General features: G+C 42.3%; 2 protein-coding genes across 4 annotated transcripts; one reads left to right on the top strand and one right to left on the bottom strand.

Annotated features, from left to right (window-relative positions):
• Window positions 1-18369, bottom strand: LOC310772780 (motile sperm domain-containing protein 2-like). Of its 3 annotated transcripts, XM_083632699.1 has the most exons (15): window positions 18329-18369; window positions 18179-18236; window positions 16288-16443; window positions 15689-15775; window positions 14711-14865; window positions 12168-12228; window positions 11902-11940; window positions 11240-11364; window positions 8852-9001; window positions 4263-4360; window positions 3385-3478; window positions 3007-3103; window positions 2205-2334; window positions 1359-1476; window positions 1-560 (listed from the first exon to the last, which is right to left on the bottom strand). In XM_083632699.1, the coding sequence occupies exons 1-15, from the start codon at window positions 18353-18355 to the stop codon at window positions 408-410; spliced, it is 1548 nt and encodes a 515-aa protein (XP_083488825.1). In that variant the 5' UTR covers window positions 18356-18369; the 3' UTR covers window positions 1-407. The 3 variants fall into 3 exon arrangements, with proteins under 3 accessions (XP_083488825.1, XP_083488826.1, XP_083488827.1); XM_083632700.1 differs by lacking the exon at window positions 18179-18236 and having other exon boundaries at window positions 18329-18364; XM_083632701.1 differs by lacking the exons at window positions 18179-18236; window positions 18329-18369 and adding an exon at window positions 16946-16976.
• Window positions 18370-19077: 708 nt separating this feature from the next.
• gemin8 (gem (nuclear organelle) associated protein 8) lies at window positions 19078-22693 on the top strand. The gene is made up of 4 exons (XM_083633723.1): window positions 19078-19143; window positions 19479-19533; window positions 19973-20336; window positions 21496-22693. Exons 2-4 carry the CDS (start codon window positions 19531-19533, stop codon window positions 21750-21752), a joined length of 624 nt encoding a protein of 207 aa, XP_083489849.1. The 5' UTR covers window positions 19078-19143; window positions 19479-19530; the 3' UTR covers window positions 21753-22693.
• Window positions 22694-23070: the final 377 nt, after the last annotated feature.

The raw sequence follows: 23070 nt of genomic DNA, 5'->3' as shown, positions 1-23070 counted from the left end.
TAATCAATTACTTTCGACAGCCTCCATTCAGTAACAAAAAATTACCTTATTTTATTTTTTACTCAAATTCATACATATTCAATGATTTTCATGGTTTTTCAGAACCCTGTTGGAGAAAATACAAGTCTGCAACGTGCAAATCAAAAGATCATAACAATCCTCATTTATGAGTCTTTGATTTCCTCCCGTCAACAGATGCCCATTGCCCACCTTACACAAAATTCTGAACACAAGAGTAATCACAGGCAAATGAGTTGTGCAAATTGCTGCATAGAAACAGGATTGTCCAGAAGGCAGTTTCACCAAAACTTGTCAAGCTTTTCTCCACTGCTACAGATTAATCGTTCGTCCCTTTGCTCTACATTTGGTATAAATATTCATATTCTTAGTTCAACCAAGCGGTTCAGTTACAGTGGAGTGTCCTCAGTACGGTGGATGTAGAGCATGGAGGCCCATAGTGCTGTCAGTGCCATTACCAGGACAATAATGACTTTCTGCGTCCAAAGGCAGTGGTCCAACTTCTGCTCCAGTCGGCGGCTGCTGGCCATCACCTGCAGGAGCTGAACACAGCAGAGAAGAAGAAGAATTAACTTAATGACAATGTAAAGTTGCGGGGGGGGGGGGTAGAAAACATTTTCCAACGACAGTAAGTTGTGATTTCCTCTTGGTCTGAGCAGCAGTGCATTTTGTGAGAAAAACACATTGTATTTGGAGCCTTTTCTTAGCCTTTGTTCACACCTGGTCACACGAGAAGCCTTCTCTTTTCCTCAGCGTCTCGCTCGGCACACCTTGAACCCGCTCATAACTCCCATTGACTTAGCAGCTTCACACGTCACGCTTGGAAAATAGGACAGAATCCTGAACGATTGCTTGAGCAAGGCGTGAGAATGCCTTGAGCATGACACGCACGCAGCTGGTGTGAACCTGGTGTGAACAGCCTCGCCTGTTAACAAGGACGCCTAAATGAAACTTTAGGCCTTGGTCTCGGTCTTGTCACGGTCTCGGGCAAGCCGGACTCGGGATTTTATTTCAAGACCAGCTGAGACCACAACTGTAGTGACATCATTACTCTCCTCCTGTGTATATTTTTTACTGTGATTGGGTGTAAAAATCCCTCCTTCAATCGCAACCAATAACCTTGCAGTTTGAATGTTTTTAACGCTGTTGTCACTCCTCTCACGTTCATCCACAAAGGAAAACAACACAGGTCAACAAGGTGGCTGGAAAGATGTCGTCCAAATCGTCAGTCATATCATTTGCAATATACAAACTGAACCCACAAAGGAGGTGGCTTATTGTTGGTTATGAAAAAAACCTCCCCACAACAACGAAAGCCAGGCTCTTAGCACGTGACTAACCATGGTGTGCACGTCCTGGTGGGTGTTTGTGCCATTTGTGATGGCTGGTCTGTTGTTGTGGTTGTTGGCAGTCAGACTGAGCGCAGGCTTTAGACCCTGCAGGATGTGGCTCTTCAGTCTGAAGAGGAACAACAACAAAAAAAGATTAATCTCTGCATCACCTTGTATTCGTGACATTTAAAGCATTAATACTTATTTTAAGTTTGTGTGCCAGTCGTCTAGGTTGCCATTCATTCTTACACAGTATGAAAAACACCTTCCACAGTGGGGAAATCCAGTAAACATGAAGCCCTAATTTGGTTTCGTCAAAGTTTGTTTTTATTTCTATTTGATTCGGCTGAGTCAAGTGTTTTTATATCAAAGTTGCATTACGTTCCGCTCTGCTTCTCATCAATCACCTGACACCCACAGGAATAACTGCAAATCTCCTCCAGGCAATAATCCCTGAAAACATGTTGACTTATAAACTGAAATAGTCATATTCGTGTCTTCTTATTTAGAGCATCTTTGTTAGCTGTGACAGCAGTCCATTTCAAGCTAGATTTGACACCATGAAGTTTGTATTTTAAAACAAATTACCAGTAGATGTTAAATAATGTAATTGCATATGGCATGCATTGCTAAATGATTGGGGGAATTTAAACTTAGATTTAGGCAGTAGTAAATGGGCTGTAACTCTAAATGACACCAGTATTTTCCTTCAACAGGTTAAGGAGAAGACAAAGATAACCTGACCTGCCAGACCAATTTATAACCCAAACAATCTTCTTTTTATTAGTACAGTGCCTTTCCACACACTTCTCTGTGCTCTGCTCTGTGCTGTGTAAAACTCGTCATCTGTCTGACCTGTGCTCCATGACTTTAGACTTGGGGGTCTCCTTCCAGAACTGGGCCAGGTCCTGGTTTTCAACAGTGGTACTGGACTCCATTTCAGCAGCCATGATGAGGAAGCGGTCCTGAGGATTCGACTGGGAGCCTAGGGAGCCAATCACAGCACTGATAGTCATATCCAAGAACCAATCACAGTAGCAGCTACAGTACAGGTTGATCAGCAATTTTGTGAATTTAAGGTAAAAAAATTATTTGCACACAATTTAGTTGATTTTCTTACTCATTCAATGTACATTTTGAAATGCCCTTCACTGTTTAGAGACTACTTATTGATCCACTTGAAAATAACACGTTTCATATAAATCCATGCTGCTTGTTGTTGGGTATGGCTGAATATGTTGTGGTGTGGATATTGCCTGGTAGACTAGTCTCAACGCCAGACCCATGAGAGTTCTTACGCTGATACACTACGTTACTGCACGCTGCAGAGGTCTCTCTGGGTCTGGGACACTTCCCCTCAGCCAACTGGTTATGGGAGGGAACCGTTTACTTGGACAGTGATTGGCCAGTGGTGGATTCAGTCTTCCCCAATCAGTCACGACTTTGCGATCAGACGTCACGGGAGGCGCAGCCCATTTTTCAAACTGCTCTCTCATCGGTGCTATGACCTGCCACTCATTCAATTTCAACCCCCCCTAGACCCGCCTTCAAAAACCAGCAGTGGCTGTGAAGTGGCACAGACTAATTTATGTAGTATGCGGAGCGCAGCGATTCAACGTAATATTTGATTTTGGGGAGAGACTAGGTACAGACCTACCTCCATGTAGTGAGACTGTGATCTCCACGCTGGTCCCTGCTGCACAGCTGCTGCTGCTGGGCTTCACCCGGTACTTCTCTGGAGCTGTGGTTCGTACCTTCGCACACACGCACACGCGCGCACACACACACACACACACACACACACACACACACAATACAAGACTCAGAGGGATAGGAAGACATTTTCTGGAAATCTCTACTGTGACTGTCTGCCACTGTGCCTCCTATTGTGTTGTTTTATTTAATCAGCTAAGCAGACATTCAATAGAATTATTGTATTGTACCCCCAAAAAAACTATAGAAAAGAAAAAAATTGAAAAGACAGCAAAATGCCTAAAATGTCAAAATGTAATGTAAAACAGTTTGCAGAGCGGACCTTAAAGGCCACAGCATTTTTGGTGATGTTGTGGAGGACGATGAGGGATCTCTTGTCTGTCTCTGTTAGGCCAAAGCACAGCTCCTCTGCTGGACTGGAAACACACAGACAGAGTTTGGTTTAAACAAGAGAAAATAAGACTGGAGAGACACAGGGTTACGAAAGACGCAGACCAACACTGAAGTGGTTTTGCCTGTGTTATAACTGTGGTTTAAATGACAAGGGCTGCTGCAGTTCATGAGTTCATGGTTTTATGTAACTGAGAGCAAGAAAGTAGATGATGGTTTCCTTACACCACAAGCATTAAGTTAAGTAAATAAGTAAGTAAAGCTTTATTTGTATAGCAGATACAAAAATATATAGGATACAAAAACAGCAAAAGCAAAAGTAAAACAAAAATGTTTCAACAAAATAGACATAACAACGGAGATAAAACTTTAGAGAGGGTTCCCTATAAAATGTAAGAAATAAAATATAAATAAAGACAAGCACAAGCATGGCGAGATGGTATGTAAGTGATACAGAATAATCTATCATCTACCTGTCCCAACTTGACTTCTGTGGTGAGGTACCATGAATAAATTGAAGCCACTTACATCATCACATCTATTGCTGTCACATTTGAATACTGTCTTGCACTAGTGTATTTGCAGATATGAGAACTAAACGCCTAACTGACTTTATTGGGGCTGTGTAGGTTATAGTGCAGCACCTCAGTGAGACTTGGGCCTCTTCTCTGATCATTAACGATTTTTGAGCTGAATTACAAAATAAATATTTTATAATGTAAATAAATCACAGCGTTTTCAGCATGATTGTGCAGCCCTAAAATCAGCTAAATGCTCACCGTCTAATTGTAAGATAGAGGGGTATCTGACCTGACATGGAGCAGAGAGCCTCTAAATGTAGTGCTGGGCCTCCGCGTGGCCCGCTCTCTGCTGGCAGCGTCCATATCCCCGTCCTCTGCAAAACACACCTAGCACAGACACAACATGTCTAAAACACACCTAGCACAGACACAACATGTCTAAAACACAGCTAGCACAGACACAACATGTCTAAAACACAGCTAGCACAGACACAACATGTCTAAAACACAGCTAGCACAGACACAACATGTCTAAAACACAGCTAGCACAGACACAACATGTCTAAAACACAGCTAGCACAGACACAACATGTCTAAAACACACCTAGCACAGATACAACATGTCTAAAACACACCTAGCACAGACACAACATGTCTAAAACACACCTAGCACAGATACATGTCTAAAACACACCTAGCACAGACACAACATGTCTAAAACACACCTAGCACAGATACAACATGTCTAAAACACACTTAGCACAGTCACAACATGTCTAAAACACATCTAGCACAGTCACAACATGTCTAAAACACACCTAGCACAGACACAACATGTCTAAAACACACCTAGCACAGACACAACATGTCTAAAACACACCTAGCACAGATACAACATGTCTAAAACACACCGGGGGATGACTCTGCAAAGTGTGAAAATTGCACTGAGAAGTCCTTCAATCCAATGTGATGCACTTGTGAAGGCTAAGAGGTAGCAGGTTTCAGGAGCAAGTTAAATATTAAGTAGCCTATTCATGTTATCTGTATTAATCACTAAATGGTCAGCTATTTTCATTACCTTTGCTTGACTATAGAGAATTGCACAGTTGCCATCAATTGTAATCAGGGGTCTAGTGATAAATACAGAGGTGGGTAAACTATCCAAGGTGAGTAGTTTACCCACCTTGTTTGCCCTCATTGATTGATATAGTTGATCTGAAAATAGGCGAGTAAACTATCTGCCTCATTTCAAAGGGGTGGGTAAATTGCATTTACCCTCGACTACACCCCTGATTGTAATGCACAGTACAGACAGCAGATAATGTGCTTGATGGTAGCTGAGATAACCCTACGTGTTGTAGGGTTGTAGGCCTACCTGTCATTCTTTACACTAAGATAAACGGGAACATTTTGAGGTTTTGTCATTTATAGGTTATTATTGATTATTGATTTTCATTGTCTGGCCCACTTGACACCAAACTGGGTCGCATGTGGCCCGTGGACTAAAATTAGTTTGACACCCCTGCCCTACACTATAGCAAGATCAAAGTGAAAAGAATGTTCTAAATGCATCAGCTAGAAAAATATAGCCTATTAGATTGGTGAAAGTTTGTCCAGAAAGATATCATTTTCTCTCGCCTGCTGCAGGAAGGATGATGCACATAAATATACCCTACATTATGTAAAGTCATTGCATAAATGTGTTTTTATTGTAAAACTAAATGTGAAGTAGGGCCAAGTTATTGGAGCGGACATCACAGTATAGCACATGACAGTAGAAGCGCGTTCCGCTGTCACTTATCTAAATCACGTTAAATCGACAAGGGATATATATAGGCCCAGGAGGACATATATGTTTCACATAGGGTGGTGTTTTCATTTCAATGTTTTATTTGGTCCAATATTGAAATGTTGTGAGGTCTCCAGACCATAGTTCAAGCAGAAGGCCACTCACGCGTAATCCGATCTCAACGTGGTCAAAAAATCCTAGTATGACGTCTGCTATGACGTCAAACATGACGTCAGTTAATCCTCATATATATAGCAAGGGTCCTACGTCACCTCTCTCTCTCTGGCCGACCATAGCAGCAGCAGCCCACGGCAGTCCATCTCCCTTGAAGCCGGCCCCGAAGCGTTGTTTTGCCCCACCCACCTCCCCAGTCCACCACCAACGAGTCTTGACTCCTGATCCCCCACGGGGGGGGGATCTCCCTAGCCCATGCAGGCGCCCTCCTCTGCCTCAAGAGCAGCGCCACTGGCCAATGGAGTCTCCTAGCCTATGCAGGTGCCCTCCTCTTGCCTCAAGAGCAGCGCCACTGGCCAATGGAGTCAAGCGCCAAAGTATTTGCCATGCATGCCGATTGCTAAATAAAGTTTGTCTAATCCTACCAACTGGCCTCTCCTGATTGAAGTGAGGTCTCCCGACCATAGTTCAAGCAGAAGGCCACTCACGCGTAATCCGATCTCAACGTGGTCAAAAATCCTAGTATGACGTCAAACATGACGTCAGTTAATCCTCATATATATAGCAAGGGTTTTACGTCACCTCTCTCTCTCTGGCCGATCATAGCAGCAGCAGCCCACGGCAGTCCATCTCCCTTGAAGCCGGCCTCCGAAGCGTTGTTTTGCCCCACCCACCTCCCCAGTCCACCACCAACGAGTCTTGACTCCCGATCCCCCACGGGGGGGGGATCTCCTAGCCTATGCAGGTGCCCTCCTCTTGCCTCAAGAGTGCCCTCCTCTTGCCTCAAGAGCAGCGCCACTGGCCAATGGAGTCAAGGGGGATCTCCTAGCCCATGCAGGCGCCCTCCTCTGCCTCAAGAGCAGCGCCACTGGCCAATGGAGTCAAGCGCCAAAGCATTTGCCATGCACGCCGATTGCTAAATAAAGTTTGTCTAATCCTACCAACTGGCCTCTCCTGATTGAACTACAATTGCAGGTTGTGTTACCATTACACATTATTTTTGATCTACCTTTATATATATTTCGGCTCATTTGGTTGCTATTTAGTAGCGAAATGGAGTACCACAATGCATGCTGGGACATGCCAGGCAGTTTTGATTTGATTTGATTTGATTTATTTGACACATTTTCATAAAAAACTTTACAAAAGTAAGGTGTAATAAAAAAAACAGTCAAGGATTACATAAAAAAGCTTACGCTTATTTCCATTATGGTCCTTGTTGGACCAGTGAACTTACAACTTCTTTTTCCTATGGGAAGTGTGTTGTGTCTGTCTGAGCGAGGGAGTCAGAGAGAGAGAGAGAAGGGTGACAGAGAAGAGGCAGAAGAGCGCTCCTCGCAACTGGCGCACTGAATAGGCCTGGTTTCAGAGAGAGACAGAGAAGGGTGACAGGGGAGAGGCAGAAGAGCGCTCCTCGCAACTGGCGCACTGAATAGGCCTGGTTTTCAAAAGCGCAAAGTGCTAAATTTACGCCAGTTGGGAAGATATCATTAGGCCGGCATTTAAGGCCGACACGCCCATTCTCGCCCATTCAGGGAGAGCGCCACGCCCATTCCGCCTAAAGCGCATTTGCCAGCGTAAAGCCATGTTCCCGAGGCAGGCGCAAGGCACGTTTTTTTGCGTTTAAGGCCCGTTTTAGCGCCGAAGGCCTGTGGGAGAATAGGGGTCAAGATGTCTAAAACACACCTAGCACAGACACAACATGTCTAAAACACACCTAGCACAGTCACATGTCTAAAACACACCTAGCACAGATACAACATGTCTAAAACACACCTAGCACAGACACAACATGTCTAAAACACACCTAGCACAGACACAACATGTCTAAAACACACCTAGCACAGACACAACATGTCTAAAACACACCTAGCACAGACATATGTCTAAAACACACCTAGCACAGATACAACATGTCTAAAACACACCTAGCACAGACACAACATGTCTAAAACACACCTAGCACAGACACAACATGTCTAAAACACACCTAGCACAGACACAACATGTCTAAAACACACCTAGCACAGACAGAAGCACTGCAAAATGACATTCCAATCATTTGAAAAGTGCAACAATGACTTTCTCTGACAAAATGATTGCTGGCATGCAACTAAAACTCACTAAAATTATTTTAGCGCTCAACCTGGTGACAACTTTGTTTCCCCAAGATTACTACATAGCGCTTTAATGAAGCCCTTCAAATTAATACACCTTTCTCCTTCACTTTTCACTTTTGCCATGAAGATAATCTTTGATTTGGTTATTGGCGCAGCATTAGCTCAGGAGGTAGAGCTGTCGCCTGGGACGAGCAGTTAGCGCCCTGCATGGCTGCAGACGCCGTCAGTGTGTGAATGGGTGAATGTGAGGTATTCATGTAAAAGCGCTTTGGGTAGTCGATAGACTATATAAAATGTGCTCTATAAATACAGTCCATTTACCATTTATCATTGGACAGGAAGGCTTGTGTTGTTTGATCTGTAGTCATGTCATATGTGTTGCTGTTTTAAAATTTAAACTAAAATCAAAGGCCAAAAGACAGAACAGAAATAATTACAAATGGAAAAAAGAAAAGAAAAAAGACAAATTTGTAGATGACAAATACAATCATGCAAAGTAGGATTTTTAACACACGCATGCCAGTTTATGTACCACTTCATTGACTGAATCATACTTTTTTGATCATATTTAATAAGTTCCATTAATTTGACAAAACGTCAACGTCATAAAATAAAACTAGTATTGTTAGTTGTTTTTTTTACTAACAAATCTGATATCAGGTCTCTGTAATACATGAAAAGTATGTTTAAGTCCAGCTCTTGAGGTTTCAAGTAAAAAAAAGTAAAGTATTATCCTCCTAATAGTAGTATGTTATTGTTAAGTTAAGTGGGAGGAAGAAACAGAAGCCAGGGTACCTTTCTCAGTCTTAGCACTGGTTCAAAGATCTCTTTGCCCTCTGTATCTGCATCTTTCAGCTCAGTCTTGTCATCCAGGATGGGCGAATCTGAAATGGGCGACTGGAAGTCCTCATCAAGCAGAGGTGGGTAGCTGTAACTGAAGCTGTCCTGGAGAGAAATTATCACAATTATTCACTTTCCTTTAATCGCCAACTGCCACTACTTCCTGTGTGAACTGAAAACTCTTCAAGAAGAACGGCAGTCCTCTCTTCCTCTACTTGCACTTGATCCTACTTATTTCTTTACCTTGCATTTCTCCATGATGCATCCATACTCTGGTCTGGGTGCTGGGGCTTTATTGCTGACTGTTGCTTGTAATGTTGGAGATCTGAGGATTTACCTCTGCTGAGTCAAGTATGATTGTCTGGAATAACAGACAAGATTAACCCTCGCTACACCTCACTATAATCAATGCAAAGACTCATTCACTTAAATAACGGCATTATACGTGAGGCCTACCACCAGTGGGAGTAGTATACCACCAGTGCGAGTAGTAGGAAAACATTAAATGATCTATATTTATCCAGGCAGTTGGATTGAGATTAGAAATCTATTTTCTGTCGAGATTAAGGATGCAAGATCCCAGCCAAAATGATCATCTTTATTTTTATTATTATTATTATTATTATTATTATTATTATTGTTATTATTATTGTGGAACCAACTTATTTTTTCTGCACTTTTGGCATGTTGTATCAACATCTTCACTATTTTCAAATACAGCAATTCTTCTAAATTAAACGAAATGTTTCAATATTTATAATATTCTACGATGAGTAATTGTGGAAACTAAAACTGTAATATTATGATTATACAAGATAATTGTGCGGCCATATGACAAACATAAAAGTTGAGCTGAGCTACACACTAAAGCCAACTCATTTCTGAGAGCATATGTGGGCAGGCAGGTGTTCAATAGAAAGCGAATTCATGTATACATACTGTTCCTCCCATGTGACAGGGCAGATGGTCTGGGTGGGTGTATACTGTACATACTGTTCCTCCCATGTGACAGGGCAGATGGTCTGGGTGGGTGTAAACATACTGTTCCTCCCATGTGACAGGGGAGATGGTCTAGGTGGATGTATACATATTGTTCCTCCCATGTGACAGGGGAGATGGTCTGGGTGGATGTACAGTATACTGTACATACTGTTCCTCCGATGTGACAGGGGAGATGGTCTGGGTGGATGTATACTGTACATACTGTTCCTCCCATGTGACAGGGGAGATGGTCTGGGACTCTGGGTGGATTTATACATACTGTTCCTCCCATGTGACAGGGGAGATGGTCTGGGTGGATGTAAACATACTGTTCCTCCCATGTGACAGGGGAGATGGTCTAGGTGGATGTATACATATTGTTCCTCCCATGTGACAGGGGAGTTGGTCTGGGTGGATGTATACTGTACATACTGTTCCTCTCATGTGACAGGGGAGATGGTCTGGGACTCTGGGTGGATGTATACATACTGTTCCTCCCATGTGACAGGGCAGATGGTCTGGGTGGATGTAAACATACTGTTCCTCCCATGTGACAGGGCAGATGGTCTGGGTGGATGTATACATACTGTTCCTCCCATGTGACAGGGCAGATGGTCTGGTGGATGTATACATACTGTTCCTCCCATGTGACAGGGGAGATGGTCTGGGTGGATGTATACATACTATTCCTCCCATGTGACAGGGCAGATGGTCTGGGTGGATGTAAACATACTGTTCCTCCCATGTGACAGGGCAGATGGTCTGGGTGGATGTAAACATACTGTTCCTCCCATGTGACAGGGGAGATGGTCTGGTGGATGTATACATACTGTTCCTCCCATATAACAGGGCAGATGGTCTGGGTGGATGTATACATACTGTTCCTCCCATGTGACAGGGGAGATGGTCTGGTGGATGTAAACATACTGTTCCTCCCATATAACAGGGCAGATGGTCTGGGTGGATGTATACATACTGTTCCTCCCATATAACAGGGCAGATGGTCTGGGTGGATGTATACATACTGTTCCTCCCATATAACAGGGCAGATGGTCTGGGTGGATGTATACATACTGTTCCTCCCATGTGACAGGGGAGATGGTCTGGTGGATGTATACATACTGTTCCTCCCATGTGACAGGGGAGATGGTCTGGTGGATGTATACATACTGTTCCTCCCATGTGACAGGGCAGATGGTCTGGTGGATGTATACATACTGTTCCTCCCATGTGACAGGGCAGATGGTCTGGTGGATGTATACATACTGTTCCTCCCATGTGACAGGGGAGATGGTCTGGTGGATGTATACATACTGTTCCTCCCATGTGACAGGGGAGATGGTCTGGTGGATGTATACATACTGTTCCTCCCATGTGACAGGGGAGATGGTCTGGGTGGATGTAGGTCTGGACGTCACTTCTGGAAGCAAACTTCAGCTTGCTGATGGCATCTGGACCCAGCCAGGTCTTTACTATCTTCCAAGCCGCTGCAGATTATGAGCAGCAATGGTTATGATGAATATAGCAAAAATACCATGTTTGAATAAGTTTAAGAAGTGGTTTAAAATAGGAAACTGAATCTGCCAATCTAAAACTGCTGTGATCATCAGCAGTTACAAACAATGCATTCAATCTAAAAGATTACCAATAGATTTGCAATGTCTGAAACTTGACAGTATTTGTGACTCATTGTGAGAACAAAAACAGAAGAAAACAATAATAACTGCCAGCTAGCACAGAAATGACCATGGCAACCAAATATGGGAATTATCAGCATGCATTGGACGCATCAGATCGCTTTGATGAAACCATCCATCATATAATGGCAGATATTACACACATTATAGATGATAAACATAAACATTCTAAATTGAACCCCAGCTCAGTTCCTGTTGCTGTGTTTACTAGTACAGTAGGACAGGACTTTCAGGACTCCTAGGACAGGACTGAGAATTCTGTGACAATGTCTATAAGTGTCATATTCAATCACAGACAATGGCGATCCCCCAAGTTGTGTAACTTACCATTCATGATCCATGGTATTTCATATATTATCATTTTAGCTGAAATGAAAAAGAAAACAACCTCAATCATGTGATGTCATGGGTTCATAATTTATTCATGATAATCTATTATGTGAAACAGACATGGAGTAGCCTGGTGTCCAGCCACTATGAAGCACAGTTTGCAGCACTCTTCCAATGTGCATGGTGATTATGAATCCCTATGCAAATTCAAAGAGTGCTGAAAATGTGCATGGCGATGGAGAACATAATAAACAAATACTTACACAGCAATCTGGGGTAGTACACCTGGAAGCAATTAATGATATACTTTATAAAATCCATGTCCTACAGTGGAGAAAAGACAGAAGCTTTGTATTGTACTGACATCAATTCAAAGCACAAAAGGAGGAAATGTGTTTTGAAAAGGCACATCTGTGTGCATCTCTCCTGCCAGATCTGGAGGCTGCAGCCAAAGCGTGACCCAGATATACAGTAAAACATGTCTCACAGCAGCACGCACTGCTGGTTCATTTTGACTTACACCCGCAGATATTCCTAAAATATCACAACATCCTCGTGCATAGGAGGTTACATTTTAGCCTTTCATGTTTTGAAAACTCTGCAAAACAAATATTCCGGGATTTAAAAAATAGCTCTGGAATAGGCCTACCGGTGCTATTGCAAATATGTAGCTTGAAGCAAAGGGATTGGCTTGCTCTGATTTGGAGCAAGGTGCAGGATATTATAAGTGACAATATCCTCTTTAAATCTGAAATTCAACTTAAAAATGCCCTCAACAAATGTACTATATGATACCACATATGAAACAATGTGAAATTCAACTAAATTTAAAAAAGAAAAATCGATTCTCCACCAAAAGCCTTATTGACTCATTTCATACTTCAAGCAGATTCAACTTCACCTCTGGCTCGCTATGCTCATAGCAATGTGTTTGGTCAAATCACATGGTTCCCCACTACATCAGCTGATTCTGTCTGGGGCTGGGGGTGGTGGTGGTGGGAGGAGGGGCGTGGCTGCACTGAGGGAATGTTAAGCTGCATAGAGGAAGTGAAATTGAAAGGAAAGCGAAACAGTGGGAGTAAAAAAAGGACAGTCGCAAATGAGTACTGCCTATTAGAAACGCAAGAAATGAGAAACACTGACACACACACAGACACACACACGTAGTTTGCAGTTCTGGTTTTACAGTCAGTCCTCTGAGGCATAAATAATGACACCGGTTCAATTAAACCTCAATAGGTGGCACCACAGAACCACCGTTTTTAGTCATGAATGGCGATGGATGGTTCTAAGTTGCTATATCTATTTTTCATTCATATTTTGACTAGAGTTCCTTCTTTATCATGAACGTTTGTCAGTTAGGAAACGTATGCTCTAAAAAGCTTGTTGTTCTTTGGCTCTGCCCACTGAGGCTGAACTCAACCAATTAGATTATTTCTGCCTCTGAGCAGTGCCTGCATAACTAAAATCAGCAGGTGTGACACGCGCGCACACGCACGCGCACGCACGCACGCGCACGCACACACACACACACACACACACACACACACACACACACACACACACACACACACACACACACACACACACGCCTGGACAGGGCTGATTGAAGGAGATTCATTATCCTCCAGCCCTCACATAAAGACAAGCACGTCCTTGTCCGGTTTACATACACAAATAAATCCATGTTCCATGTTTGCCCACCTGCTCCTATCGCCTGCAACCGTTTTCATATTTGTCTTAGTCTTATTTGTGCTAGTCTTTTTCATTTGATTTGAATTCCTGGGATTGATACAGTGCACATCCTGGGCATGTAGTGCACACACACAATGCAGCACCAGAAGCGCACTACTGATATTCACTGAGCATGCCATGCACACAGGCATATGTAACCACACACAAGCCAGAACGAGACGTGCAGTACCTACCTTTAGTGTGCCTTCCATTAGATAGTTAAAAAGAGATTGACAGATACATTACTACATTACAGATACTTAACAGCTTATAGAGAGAGAGAGACAGATTTTTGATTGTGTTCTTTTACAGTATGTATCAACTCAAATGAAAACAGTAAAAAAGGCTGAAACGAAAAACAAGAGAGAGAGGTATACACTAGGGGTGGGGGGAAAAATCGATTCACCTAAGTATCGCGATTTTTAATGTCACGATTTTTTGGATCGATCTTTTATTCCAGAATCGATAATCGCAAAAAAAAAAAAAAAAAAAAAAATTGTGCTTGCAGTCAGGCCACTCACTGAACAGCAGGCCAGGCGCCGCCTACTGGTTTACTAGTGGTTTTATTACTTTATTAGTTAGTCTGACGTAATAATTACACTTCAGGGTTAAAGTGGGTGCATCTCATTGTAAAATTGGACTTCAAACGGCCCAAATCTGGCTTCAAACGGCCCAAATTTCACGCGCGTTGGCCCATATCGGCCTGGCCTGCTTGGTATCTAATGCCCGGCCTGAATTATGATCCCAGTCCGCCCCTGTTTTTAACTATATCGCCCAGCCCTACTCATGATATATAATATACAGTCTCTAGTGTATGATTCAACTTTTCCCATGTTCTAATCTAGTGTAAAAAAGCAAACAAACTGAAAAAAGAAAAGAAAAAAATAAACAAAAATCGCAATAAATCGTAATATCGAATCGCAATAATCGTAGAATCGCAATACTTAAGAATCGCAATATAAATCGAATCGGCACCCAAGAATCGTGATAGTATCGAATCGGGAGATAAGTGAATCGCCACAGCCCTAGTATACACAGACACATGCAGAGACAAAGAGCACATATTTCTCACTGCATTGCTCAGGCCGGATTCAGACATGTCGAAGACGACGGTGAGGAGCGCCCCCGGCTCCCTCCTGACGTAGCGCTCCAGCCAGAAGGCCACATACTTCTTCTTCTCCTGAAGCAGCCGCACGTCCTTCACAAGCAGCTTCAGCCTGAACCAGACTGGAAACACAGCGCAGATCAGAGGGCAGATTAGTGCACTAGTACAGCCGGTGTTGCAGGTTTGATTCCCACTGGGGCCACCCATGTTAAAATGTGTACACTCATGGATACTGAAAATAAAGTCAGACTATTATAGGGCCCATATTAGCCTTAAATATGCATACAATTCCTCCATGACCACAGCTACAGAAAAAGTCTATAATACCTGCAATGAAGTTTTACTTTCTGTTCACAATTGATTTATTTGCATTGCATATTATTTTTGTAACTTAAATCTTTGTTTAAAGATCCCAAAGTATCTTCTACCATTTTAAAATTGTGGGCAGTGGCGGCCTAAATGTTAGAGAAGCGAGCTTGTGACCAAAATGTCCTCGGTTCAATCCCTGGGACTGGCAAGATAAATCTGGCCTGGGTAAACCCAGCCCCCACGTGACCTGCTCTCACAGTTCCCAGTCACCTTGTGACTGTAAGCAGGGTGAGCCTGAGAGCAGGTCACTGGGGGCTGGGTTTACCCAGGCTAAGATAAATCTGGGTGGGGAGAGTTAGAGGCAGTGCTTGCCCCTCCCTCATTACCACCACTGAGGTGGCCCTTAACCCCAACTGCTCCAGTAGAGCTGATCAGTGGCCCAGCAGATCAGACTGTGGTTGTACTGTCAGCTTCCAAGTAGGAATGTGTGTGAATGTGAACATGGCACTCCTGAAAAAGAGACTTTCAATGCGTTCAACATATTTCCTAAGTTATTCCTTTCAGCACTTGCGGTGACAGAGACTAGATAGAGGAATAGATTGAAAGGGTCAAGCAACAAGTGAAAGTGCAACCTACACAGCTTGTTGCCTTCCTTATCGTAGCCGTGGAGATAGTGCATCCCCGTCTCCAGCAGAGACTTCTGTACACAGCTTTCGTTGATTTCTGGAAGAGATGAATGTAAACAAAGCCAGGGTGTCAAATGTTACATGGCCCTAAGCTTGGTGCCATTGATAACAAAAAGTCTGTTTGAGAGATACATAGACAGGGAAAAAGAGAGAAAATGATCAGTTATATGGCATTAACAGTGAGGTCTCTAATTTGGTATAGTTGCTTTCATTGTAGAACATTGTTTGTAGACCAAGTCAGTTTCAGGAAAACAGCTAGACTAGTTAGAGCTAAAGGGGCTTTCTGGGTATAGGAAAGGGCAACATAATAGAGTCTATTTTGTGGAGGATGTGTTGTGGTTGTTTAGGCCTACTAAAGACATCCTTCCGTTTCTGCTGCTGTGGCGGGGCGTTCAGGAAACCTCACATTACCACAAAATGTTTTTCTCAACAACTCTTGTGCATAACAGGACACCCAGCCCGCTTTCCTCTGGTGTCAAAAGGCATGTGTACCGGTAATTTAACATAGACTCTTTTGGAAATGTAACACCAGTTTAAACCATATCTTACCGTTCACATTGAGGTATTTTCTCCACTGAAGGCTCTCGTCGATCATTTTCAAAGTGTCTTCCACCACATAGTGCCTCCACTCCAGGTAGCCCTCCACCAAGCCATCGTCTGTCCACAACCTCTCCACATCACCGCTCTCATACTTGTCTGTGGGCTCTGGAGAAGGTTATAGATTTCTGACTGTGGTTTTCACAACTGCTGGTTGTTTTTTTGTTTTTTGTTTTTTGCCTAAGCCGTTTTCTGCAAACACCTACTCACTCAGCAAACTGTTTTCGGCACACTTAAAAAGTTAGATGAACTTTTACCGTGCATTTGGAAAAAACAAAACATGACTCTTCAAATAAATAAATAAATAAATAAATTTTATATATATATATATATATATATATATATATATATATATATATATATATATATATATATATATATATATATATACACAGATCCTTTCCAAAAAATTTGAATATCATGGACATTTTTTCTTCCATAATTCCTTTCAAAAAGTGAAACTTTCATAGATTATATTCATTACACACAAAGTGAAATACTTCTAGCCTTTATTTGTTTCATTTTTTATAATTTTGGCCTACAGCTCCAGAAAACCCCCAAAAACAGTATTTCAAGAAATTAGAATGATGTGAACAAAATCAGCAGTTACTTCTCAGTTATGACTGACTCCAGCCTCAGTCCACTCCCTCTGAATCTCCGCCAAATTGTTTAATCGTCTTTGCTTGACAATCCGCTGAAGCACACGGTCATCCATGGTATAAAAAATGATATTAATTTTTTTTGGAAAGGATCTGTATATACATACACACACACACACACACACACACACACACACACACACACACACACACACACATATATATATATATATATATATATATATATATATATATATATATATATATACGCTATATATACATGCATGCACGCACACACACACACATATTGTGTGTGTATATATATATATATATATATATATATATATATATTATTTTATTTTATCAAATGTAAGCTCTTGAAGACAAAAAATAGATTTCCTAATTTTATGAGTAACGTTACGTTTCCTCATTGTGTATTTAGGCTAGAGTGGTTCTCAACCTCGGGTCTGGGGACCACCAGGGGTCATTGAGAGGGCTCCATGGGGTCACCATTGTTTAATTTACAATAAATTAACACAATTTGAGAATATGGAAGAATGACTGTTTTGATCGTTTCTCTGTTCTGTCTCTAGTCTCTACAACACAGATATTTTCTGGACAAAATCATATCATATAACAATATTCTCAGATTTGGGTCAGAGACATCTCATTATTACAGTAAAATGTGGTGCATGCCTCTGATATAAAGACAGTCGGCATGTCTGGGAACGCCCATACAGGCTCTAGTGGTCAGGGTGGGGTAAATCCCCCGTTCTATCCATTCAGCAAAGTTAGAATTTAGCTACTAGCCCAGCCCAGGCAGACACGATCGGGGATTTAACCACCGCAGTAAACTCAGATCTGAGCAGACGTCTTGTGTTCTGCTCTAGAACCCCCAAACCTGTAGTTTAGAGCCGCAGCACCGTCTTTTGGTGAGTCAGCCCATGAGATATATATCGGCGGTTTTACCCCACTCGCGCGCCAGCCGTATAACATTTTGTGGGCGTTCCCACACATGCCGACTGTCTCTATGGATTGCATGATTAGGGTCCTTCAGGTTGTGTCTAAATCAGAATAATAACTTTATTCACATTCATTAATTTGAAATCAATACTGAGTTGACCAACTTGAAGATATACGTGATGTGCACATGATAAGGAAATGTACTACCAGTGTTTTGATAGTTATGTCAATTTTTTCATGTAGCGTTGTTACAAACTGACAAAGTTAGCTTGTTGTCCCACCTTGTACATATTCCGAGCGGAACCTCTCCCGTGTTTCTCCAATTTTCCTTTGTATACTCTGTGAAAACGATGCGACATTGAGCTGTTGATAATAAAGTGAAGTAGCAAAGCGTGTACACAAACTGACAAAAAGTTTTAACCATAGTTTACCTCCTCTGATTCAGAGCCAGTCGCCATGGTTTATTGGTTTGTAGCTCAGTGGCCACGTCAAGCTAAAAGAGATAGACAGAACAAAACCGGAAACTATCAATTTTGCGTTCAAAATATGCGTAATACAACCGTATCTATTATTTGGCTGTACACAGTCCAGATATAACAACATAAATTGTATCGAAATCATCGAAATACTCTGGCTGTAACCTAAATAATCTAGACTAATAATCTTGCCTCGCGCAAAATAGTATTTTTTGTTATGTTGAGGAATGAGGATGTTATCAACAAGGTTTTGTTTTGAAAATGTAGACAGGAAATTGTACTTTTATGGGACGGCTTAATGACAGTGTAGAGACAATGCGAATGTTTCTTTATATCACTTTTTAACGAGGTTACAGAAATGATTTAACATTGAAAACAAAGCAAACATCCCACTCATGATGAATTAATACGTGTAAAAGTGAACATCAGGTCAAATGATATGAAATTAGGGTAAAAACATCATAACTTCCTTTTAGTTATGGGTACAAATCACAGGGTTCGTTGGTTGTTTGTTGTCGACTAAATGCTTTTATGCTTTTAACGTTAAACGAAATGGAAAATACAACGAAAGCATTTGCTTCGCTACAGTATCAGTTTACAGGTGCACTGTCTGAAATATTACAGTACATGTATTATTGTATGTATGCACTGTGTCCTCTAGGTGGCGCCACATAGCCAGGGATTTTGCTCTGACGCAAAGGCTGCCGGGAAATTATTGTCAAGGAAGAAGGAAGCACATGAGTTGCTAAACAACAACACGAGAGGACGAGGTAAATTATTCTAATCTTAGCAGGATTTAATCTAGAAATATTGATACATGTGTGTCTGTTGTTGTGTGTCTGTTCAGTTGCATAGCCGTGTACGTTATTCTAGTAATATTTAGCAAAACGTTTGATATCCACTCTTCCTCCATCTTTGTTTTCAAGATGTCAGCAGTATGTCATGTGTCTTTCTGTCCAGGCACAAGTTAAGCGCTGTGTTAGTTTAAGAGACTAGCTTCTGCTAAATGAAAATAAGGTCTAACGTTAATAAGTTGCTGTTATTTTGCTGGTTCATGCGAGTTTGGTTATTATGGCTTTCTCACTACTCTGTCCACATTTCAAAGGGTTGCAGGTGAGATAGCGGAGAAGTCCACTGAGCTGCAAACATCTGTCATCATGGTAAGGCAACTGAGAAGTGATATACAAATTTCAATTGTTCACAAAGCTTTCATTACATGAGTGAATGAGCTTGGTAATGCTAACTGAACATTAAAGCTGCACTATGCAAGAGTTTAATATAAAAAGACACCTGTACAAAGTGGGGCTGCATAAATTGAGATGCTATACGTATAGATTTGCCCAGATTAAATTCTAGTGTTGGCAGTGGACACCCAAAGTGATGGATCAAAGTTTTAAAGTGAAATCCATGTAGCAACCAACGTTAGATCTTTTCCTGTATTGTCTGATATCCTTTAGTATAAAGTGATTACAGATTGTTTGGGTTGGCTAACCCTTTAAAACCACCAGAAATAAACCAAATAATATTCAGTGAGTCTGTGAATCCATTAACTAACTGGACACTAAGTCTTGCACGGATTTGAACCCTTTTCCTTGTCAGGAGGAGAGTGGCGGTGTGACTTCCTGGTTTGCTGACCCGATGTACGGGCGCTACTGGCAGCACTACCAGCAAGCCATGGCCTGGCACCAGAGGCACCGGTATGCCTACCAAAAAGCCCTGGAGGCATACTACTATCCCCACCACCAGCAGTATCCCAGCAGCCCCCAGCGCTACGCCGACTGGCACGCCGCAGAGAGTCCGGGCAGGGCGGCGAGGAGGGTCCCGGCCAGGGAGGAGGATGGAGACGACGGGGACGAGGAGAGCGGCTCGGGCAGCGAGATCGAGTGTGACGTCAGCAACATGGAGATCACAGAGGAGCTGCGGCAGTACTTCGCCCAGACGGAGAAGCACAGAGAAGAGCTGAGTAAGACGGCAGCGGGTGGGGTGGGTGGCGGGCGGCTTGACAGATTGTCTTGTAACCTGTAAAATCCCAAAGAAGGCCCATTCACATCTAGAACTATAGAGACACTGCGGAGCGCATCATCATTCAGAAACCACGCCCAAAACGGGGGAAAACACAAACTCCCGTCCAATCCTGGCGTTCTCCTATGTCGCGTGCATGGTCGGGTGTTGCACAAAAAGATCGTATATACAGAAGATGAACACTCTAACTTACTTCATTGACAGCAACATCCACATTTTCCTTCTCGCCAATTCTCAATGGCTTCCTTGTTTTCCTCGGGAGTACAAAAAAACTTTAACTGACGATTTTTTACATTTGTTGTCTGCGCAGCCCACCACCACACAACAGCTTTTAGCTATGTTTAATTCAAGGAAAATGACGCTGGTGTGTGGAAGTGAACTGAGCTTTTCCCCCATGATGGGCGTGGCCTATTTTATGCAGTGTCTATTAGAAAAAAAATCTTTACCAACTGAAACTACATATTTGATCTCAGGGCGATTTGAATTTTTTTGGATGCAGAGGCGATGAACATCAGCGCAAAATGTGGAAAAGTGGACATTTACTGTTGATATTTTAGATATAGATGAATCGTTAATTGTGTTATCAAACTCAATTGTCGCTGCTGGAGCTACAGTATCTATATGTGTCCACACTCCCTCCTCTCTCCTCTTCCTCCTTTACCGTCTTCCTTGCTACTTTTCAACTAAGTCAGTGGTTCTCAACGTGGGGTCCAGGGATGCCCAGGGTTATTTGAGTGTTCAAGTGGGTCCCCAACAAATTGATGAATTGTTAAACTTCATCATTTTGAGTTAGTAGAAATAGAGAATGTAGAAGAATGACTCTTTTGATCATACTGTCATCTCTCTAACTACAATACAGATAGTCATGTAATTCTGTACAAAATCATATCTGACGATAAAACTATTCTCAGATTTGGGTCAGAGAGTAGACAAAATCTCACCAAATGAGGGTCAGCGGCTCTAATGTGTAGTGAATTAGGGGTCCTTGATCCTAAAAAGGTTGAGAATCATTGATATAAATAAAGGTAAAATGATGCAAAAGGTGAGTGGACCGTCTACTACCCCATTCAAAAATCATATTAAGCCCTGTTCTCCTACAGAGAAGCAGCAGCAGCTGGAGGCGGAGCAGGACAGCTACGTGCTGGACGACCGCGACCTGCACCGGACTTCCTGGCAGAGCAGCATGGCGCCCCCCTCAGAGCGGCCTGGCGAGAGGCGCGGCGCTGAGATGAAGAAGCTGTACGGCGAGAACGCGGCCAAGATCCAAGCCATGGAGGCGGCCATGCAGCTGACTTTTGACCGGAACTGTGACCGCAAGCAGCCAAAGTACTGGCCTGTTATCCCACTCAAACTCTAGCGCCTGGCGGGGACAGGCTAAAACCTGTTTGGATGCAGGGGATATCCCCACCGTGAGCTGTTGTTGTTCAGACACGTTGTGTAACAGATTTCCACCGTCAACTCTGCTGATCTGGAACTAATGGTTTGGGTTAGACGAGGTTTAGAGAAGTCATTACAGCACTTGTGATATTTTGCTGAGCTTCTACTTTATCATTTAAGTGTAACTTAGATAGCCTCTGTGTCACCGGCCGCTCCCAAATGAAGATTTATATTTTAGATAGTATAATCTTGCACCGTATGTGGGTTACGCTCACACATACAATTAAGTAGTTTTAACTTGTGGCTTTCAAGCAGCAATGTGCAGTACTGGCCTTCATCCAACCGATGGTGCTGTTTGTTCCGCATGAGTCATCTCTTCATTGCGTTCCAAATATGCTATATGCAGGGTGCAAGTAGAAAAGAAGTCAAATTGTGTCAGTTGAGGGTCAGAAGTAAGTACAGTAGGAATGCCCCCGCAGGTGAGAAATGAAAGCAACGTGTGCTTCCTCCAAATCTGTTTTGGTTCACCCTCCAGGTTGATGATATTTCATGCTGTGGTGGCTCCTCTTATGAATGTTATGCCTGTCAACTTAGTTTAACCGCAAGACCAGTGTTTTGTTTTTTCTCTGCCCAAATTTAGATGTGTTCCTGTTCGGCTGCTACTGAAATTCCCCTTTTGAACACATGAAGAATGAGCTACTGTTGTTGTTGTCATTGTAGTTGAGCCCTGCACCTTCCTGATTCAGACATTTGATCTGCAGCTTCTCAGGAGGGATGTTGACTGTTGTTTTATCTTCTCTTCAGGGGGTGTTTGTGCATCGCTGCACTTCTTTGTGTTCTGTTTTTGTTTTTTATTTTTACTGAGCGGTTTGTATTTTTATATAAATTAATGTTGATAAGGTTTCTAATAAAGTTTTCTATTGAAAACTTAATTTGTCAGTGGTGATTTCTAAGACAAGTTACCTGTCTTTTTTTTTTCAACCTTTATTTATACAGGTGAATCACCTTGAGACCTGGATCTCATTTTCAAGTGCGACCTGTTCAAGCAGCATCCAGACAGAAAGATACAGTAACAAAAGTTGACAGACAGTATGACAACAGTAAGTCTAATCTGAGCCTGGCTTGAAGTCATTTAATATGTTTCATCCTTTGAGCAACATGCACTCTTAAAAACAAGGTGGTGTTGCATATTTATATGAGAACACAAGTTTGACTTACCTTTCCAGTTACCAGATTCTCCAATTAACAGTAAATATCACGCTAAAATATTTTTACAGACTATATCATGGCCTTGTCAA

The sequence above is a fragment of the Poromitra crassiceps genome, assembly GCF_964638095.1.
Source record: "Poromitra crassiceps genome assembly, chromosome: 3".
In the NCBI taxonomy this organism is placed as follows: domain Eukaryota; kingdom Metazoa; phylum Chordata; class Actinopteri; order Beryciformes; family Melamphaidae; genus Poromitra; species Poromitra crassiceps.
The sequence above is the reverse complement of the archived record's forward strand: the minus strand, read 5'-3'. Positions and strand labels throughout refer to the sequence as shown.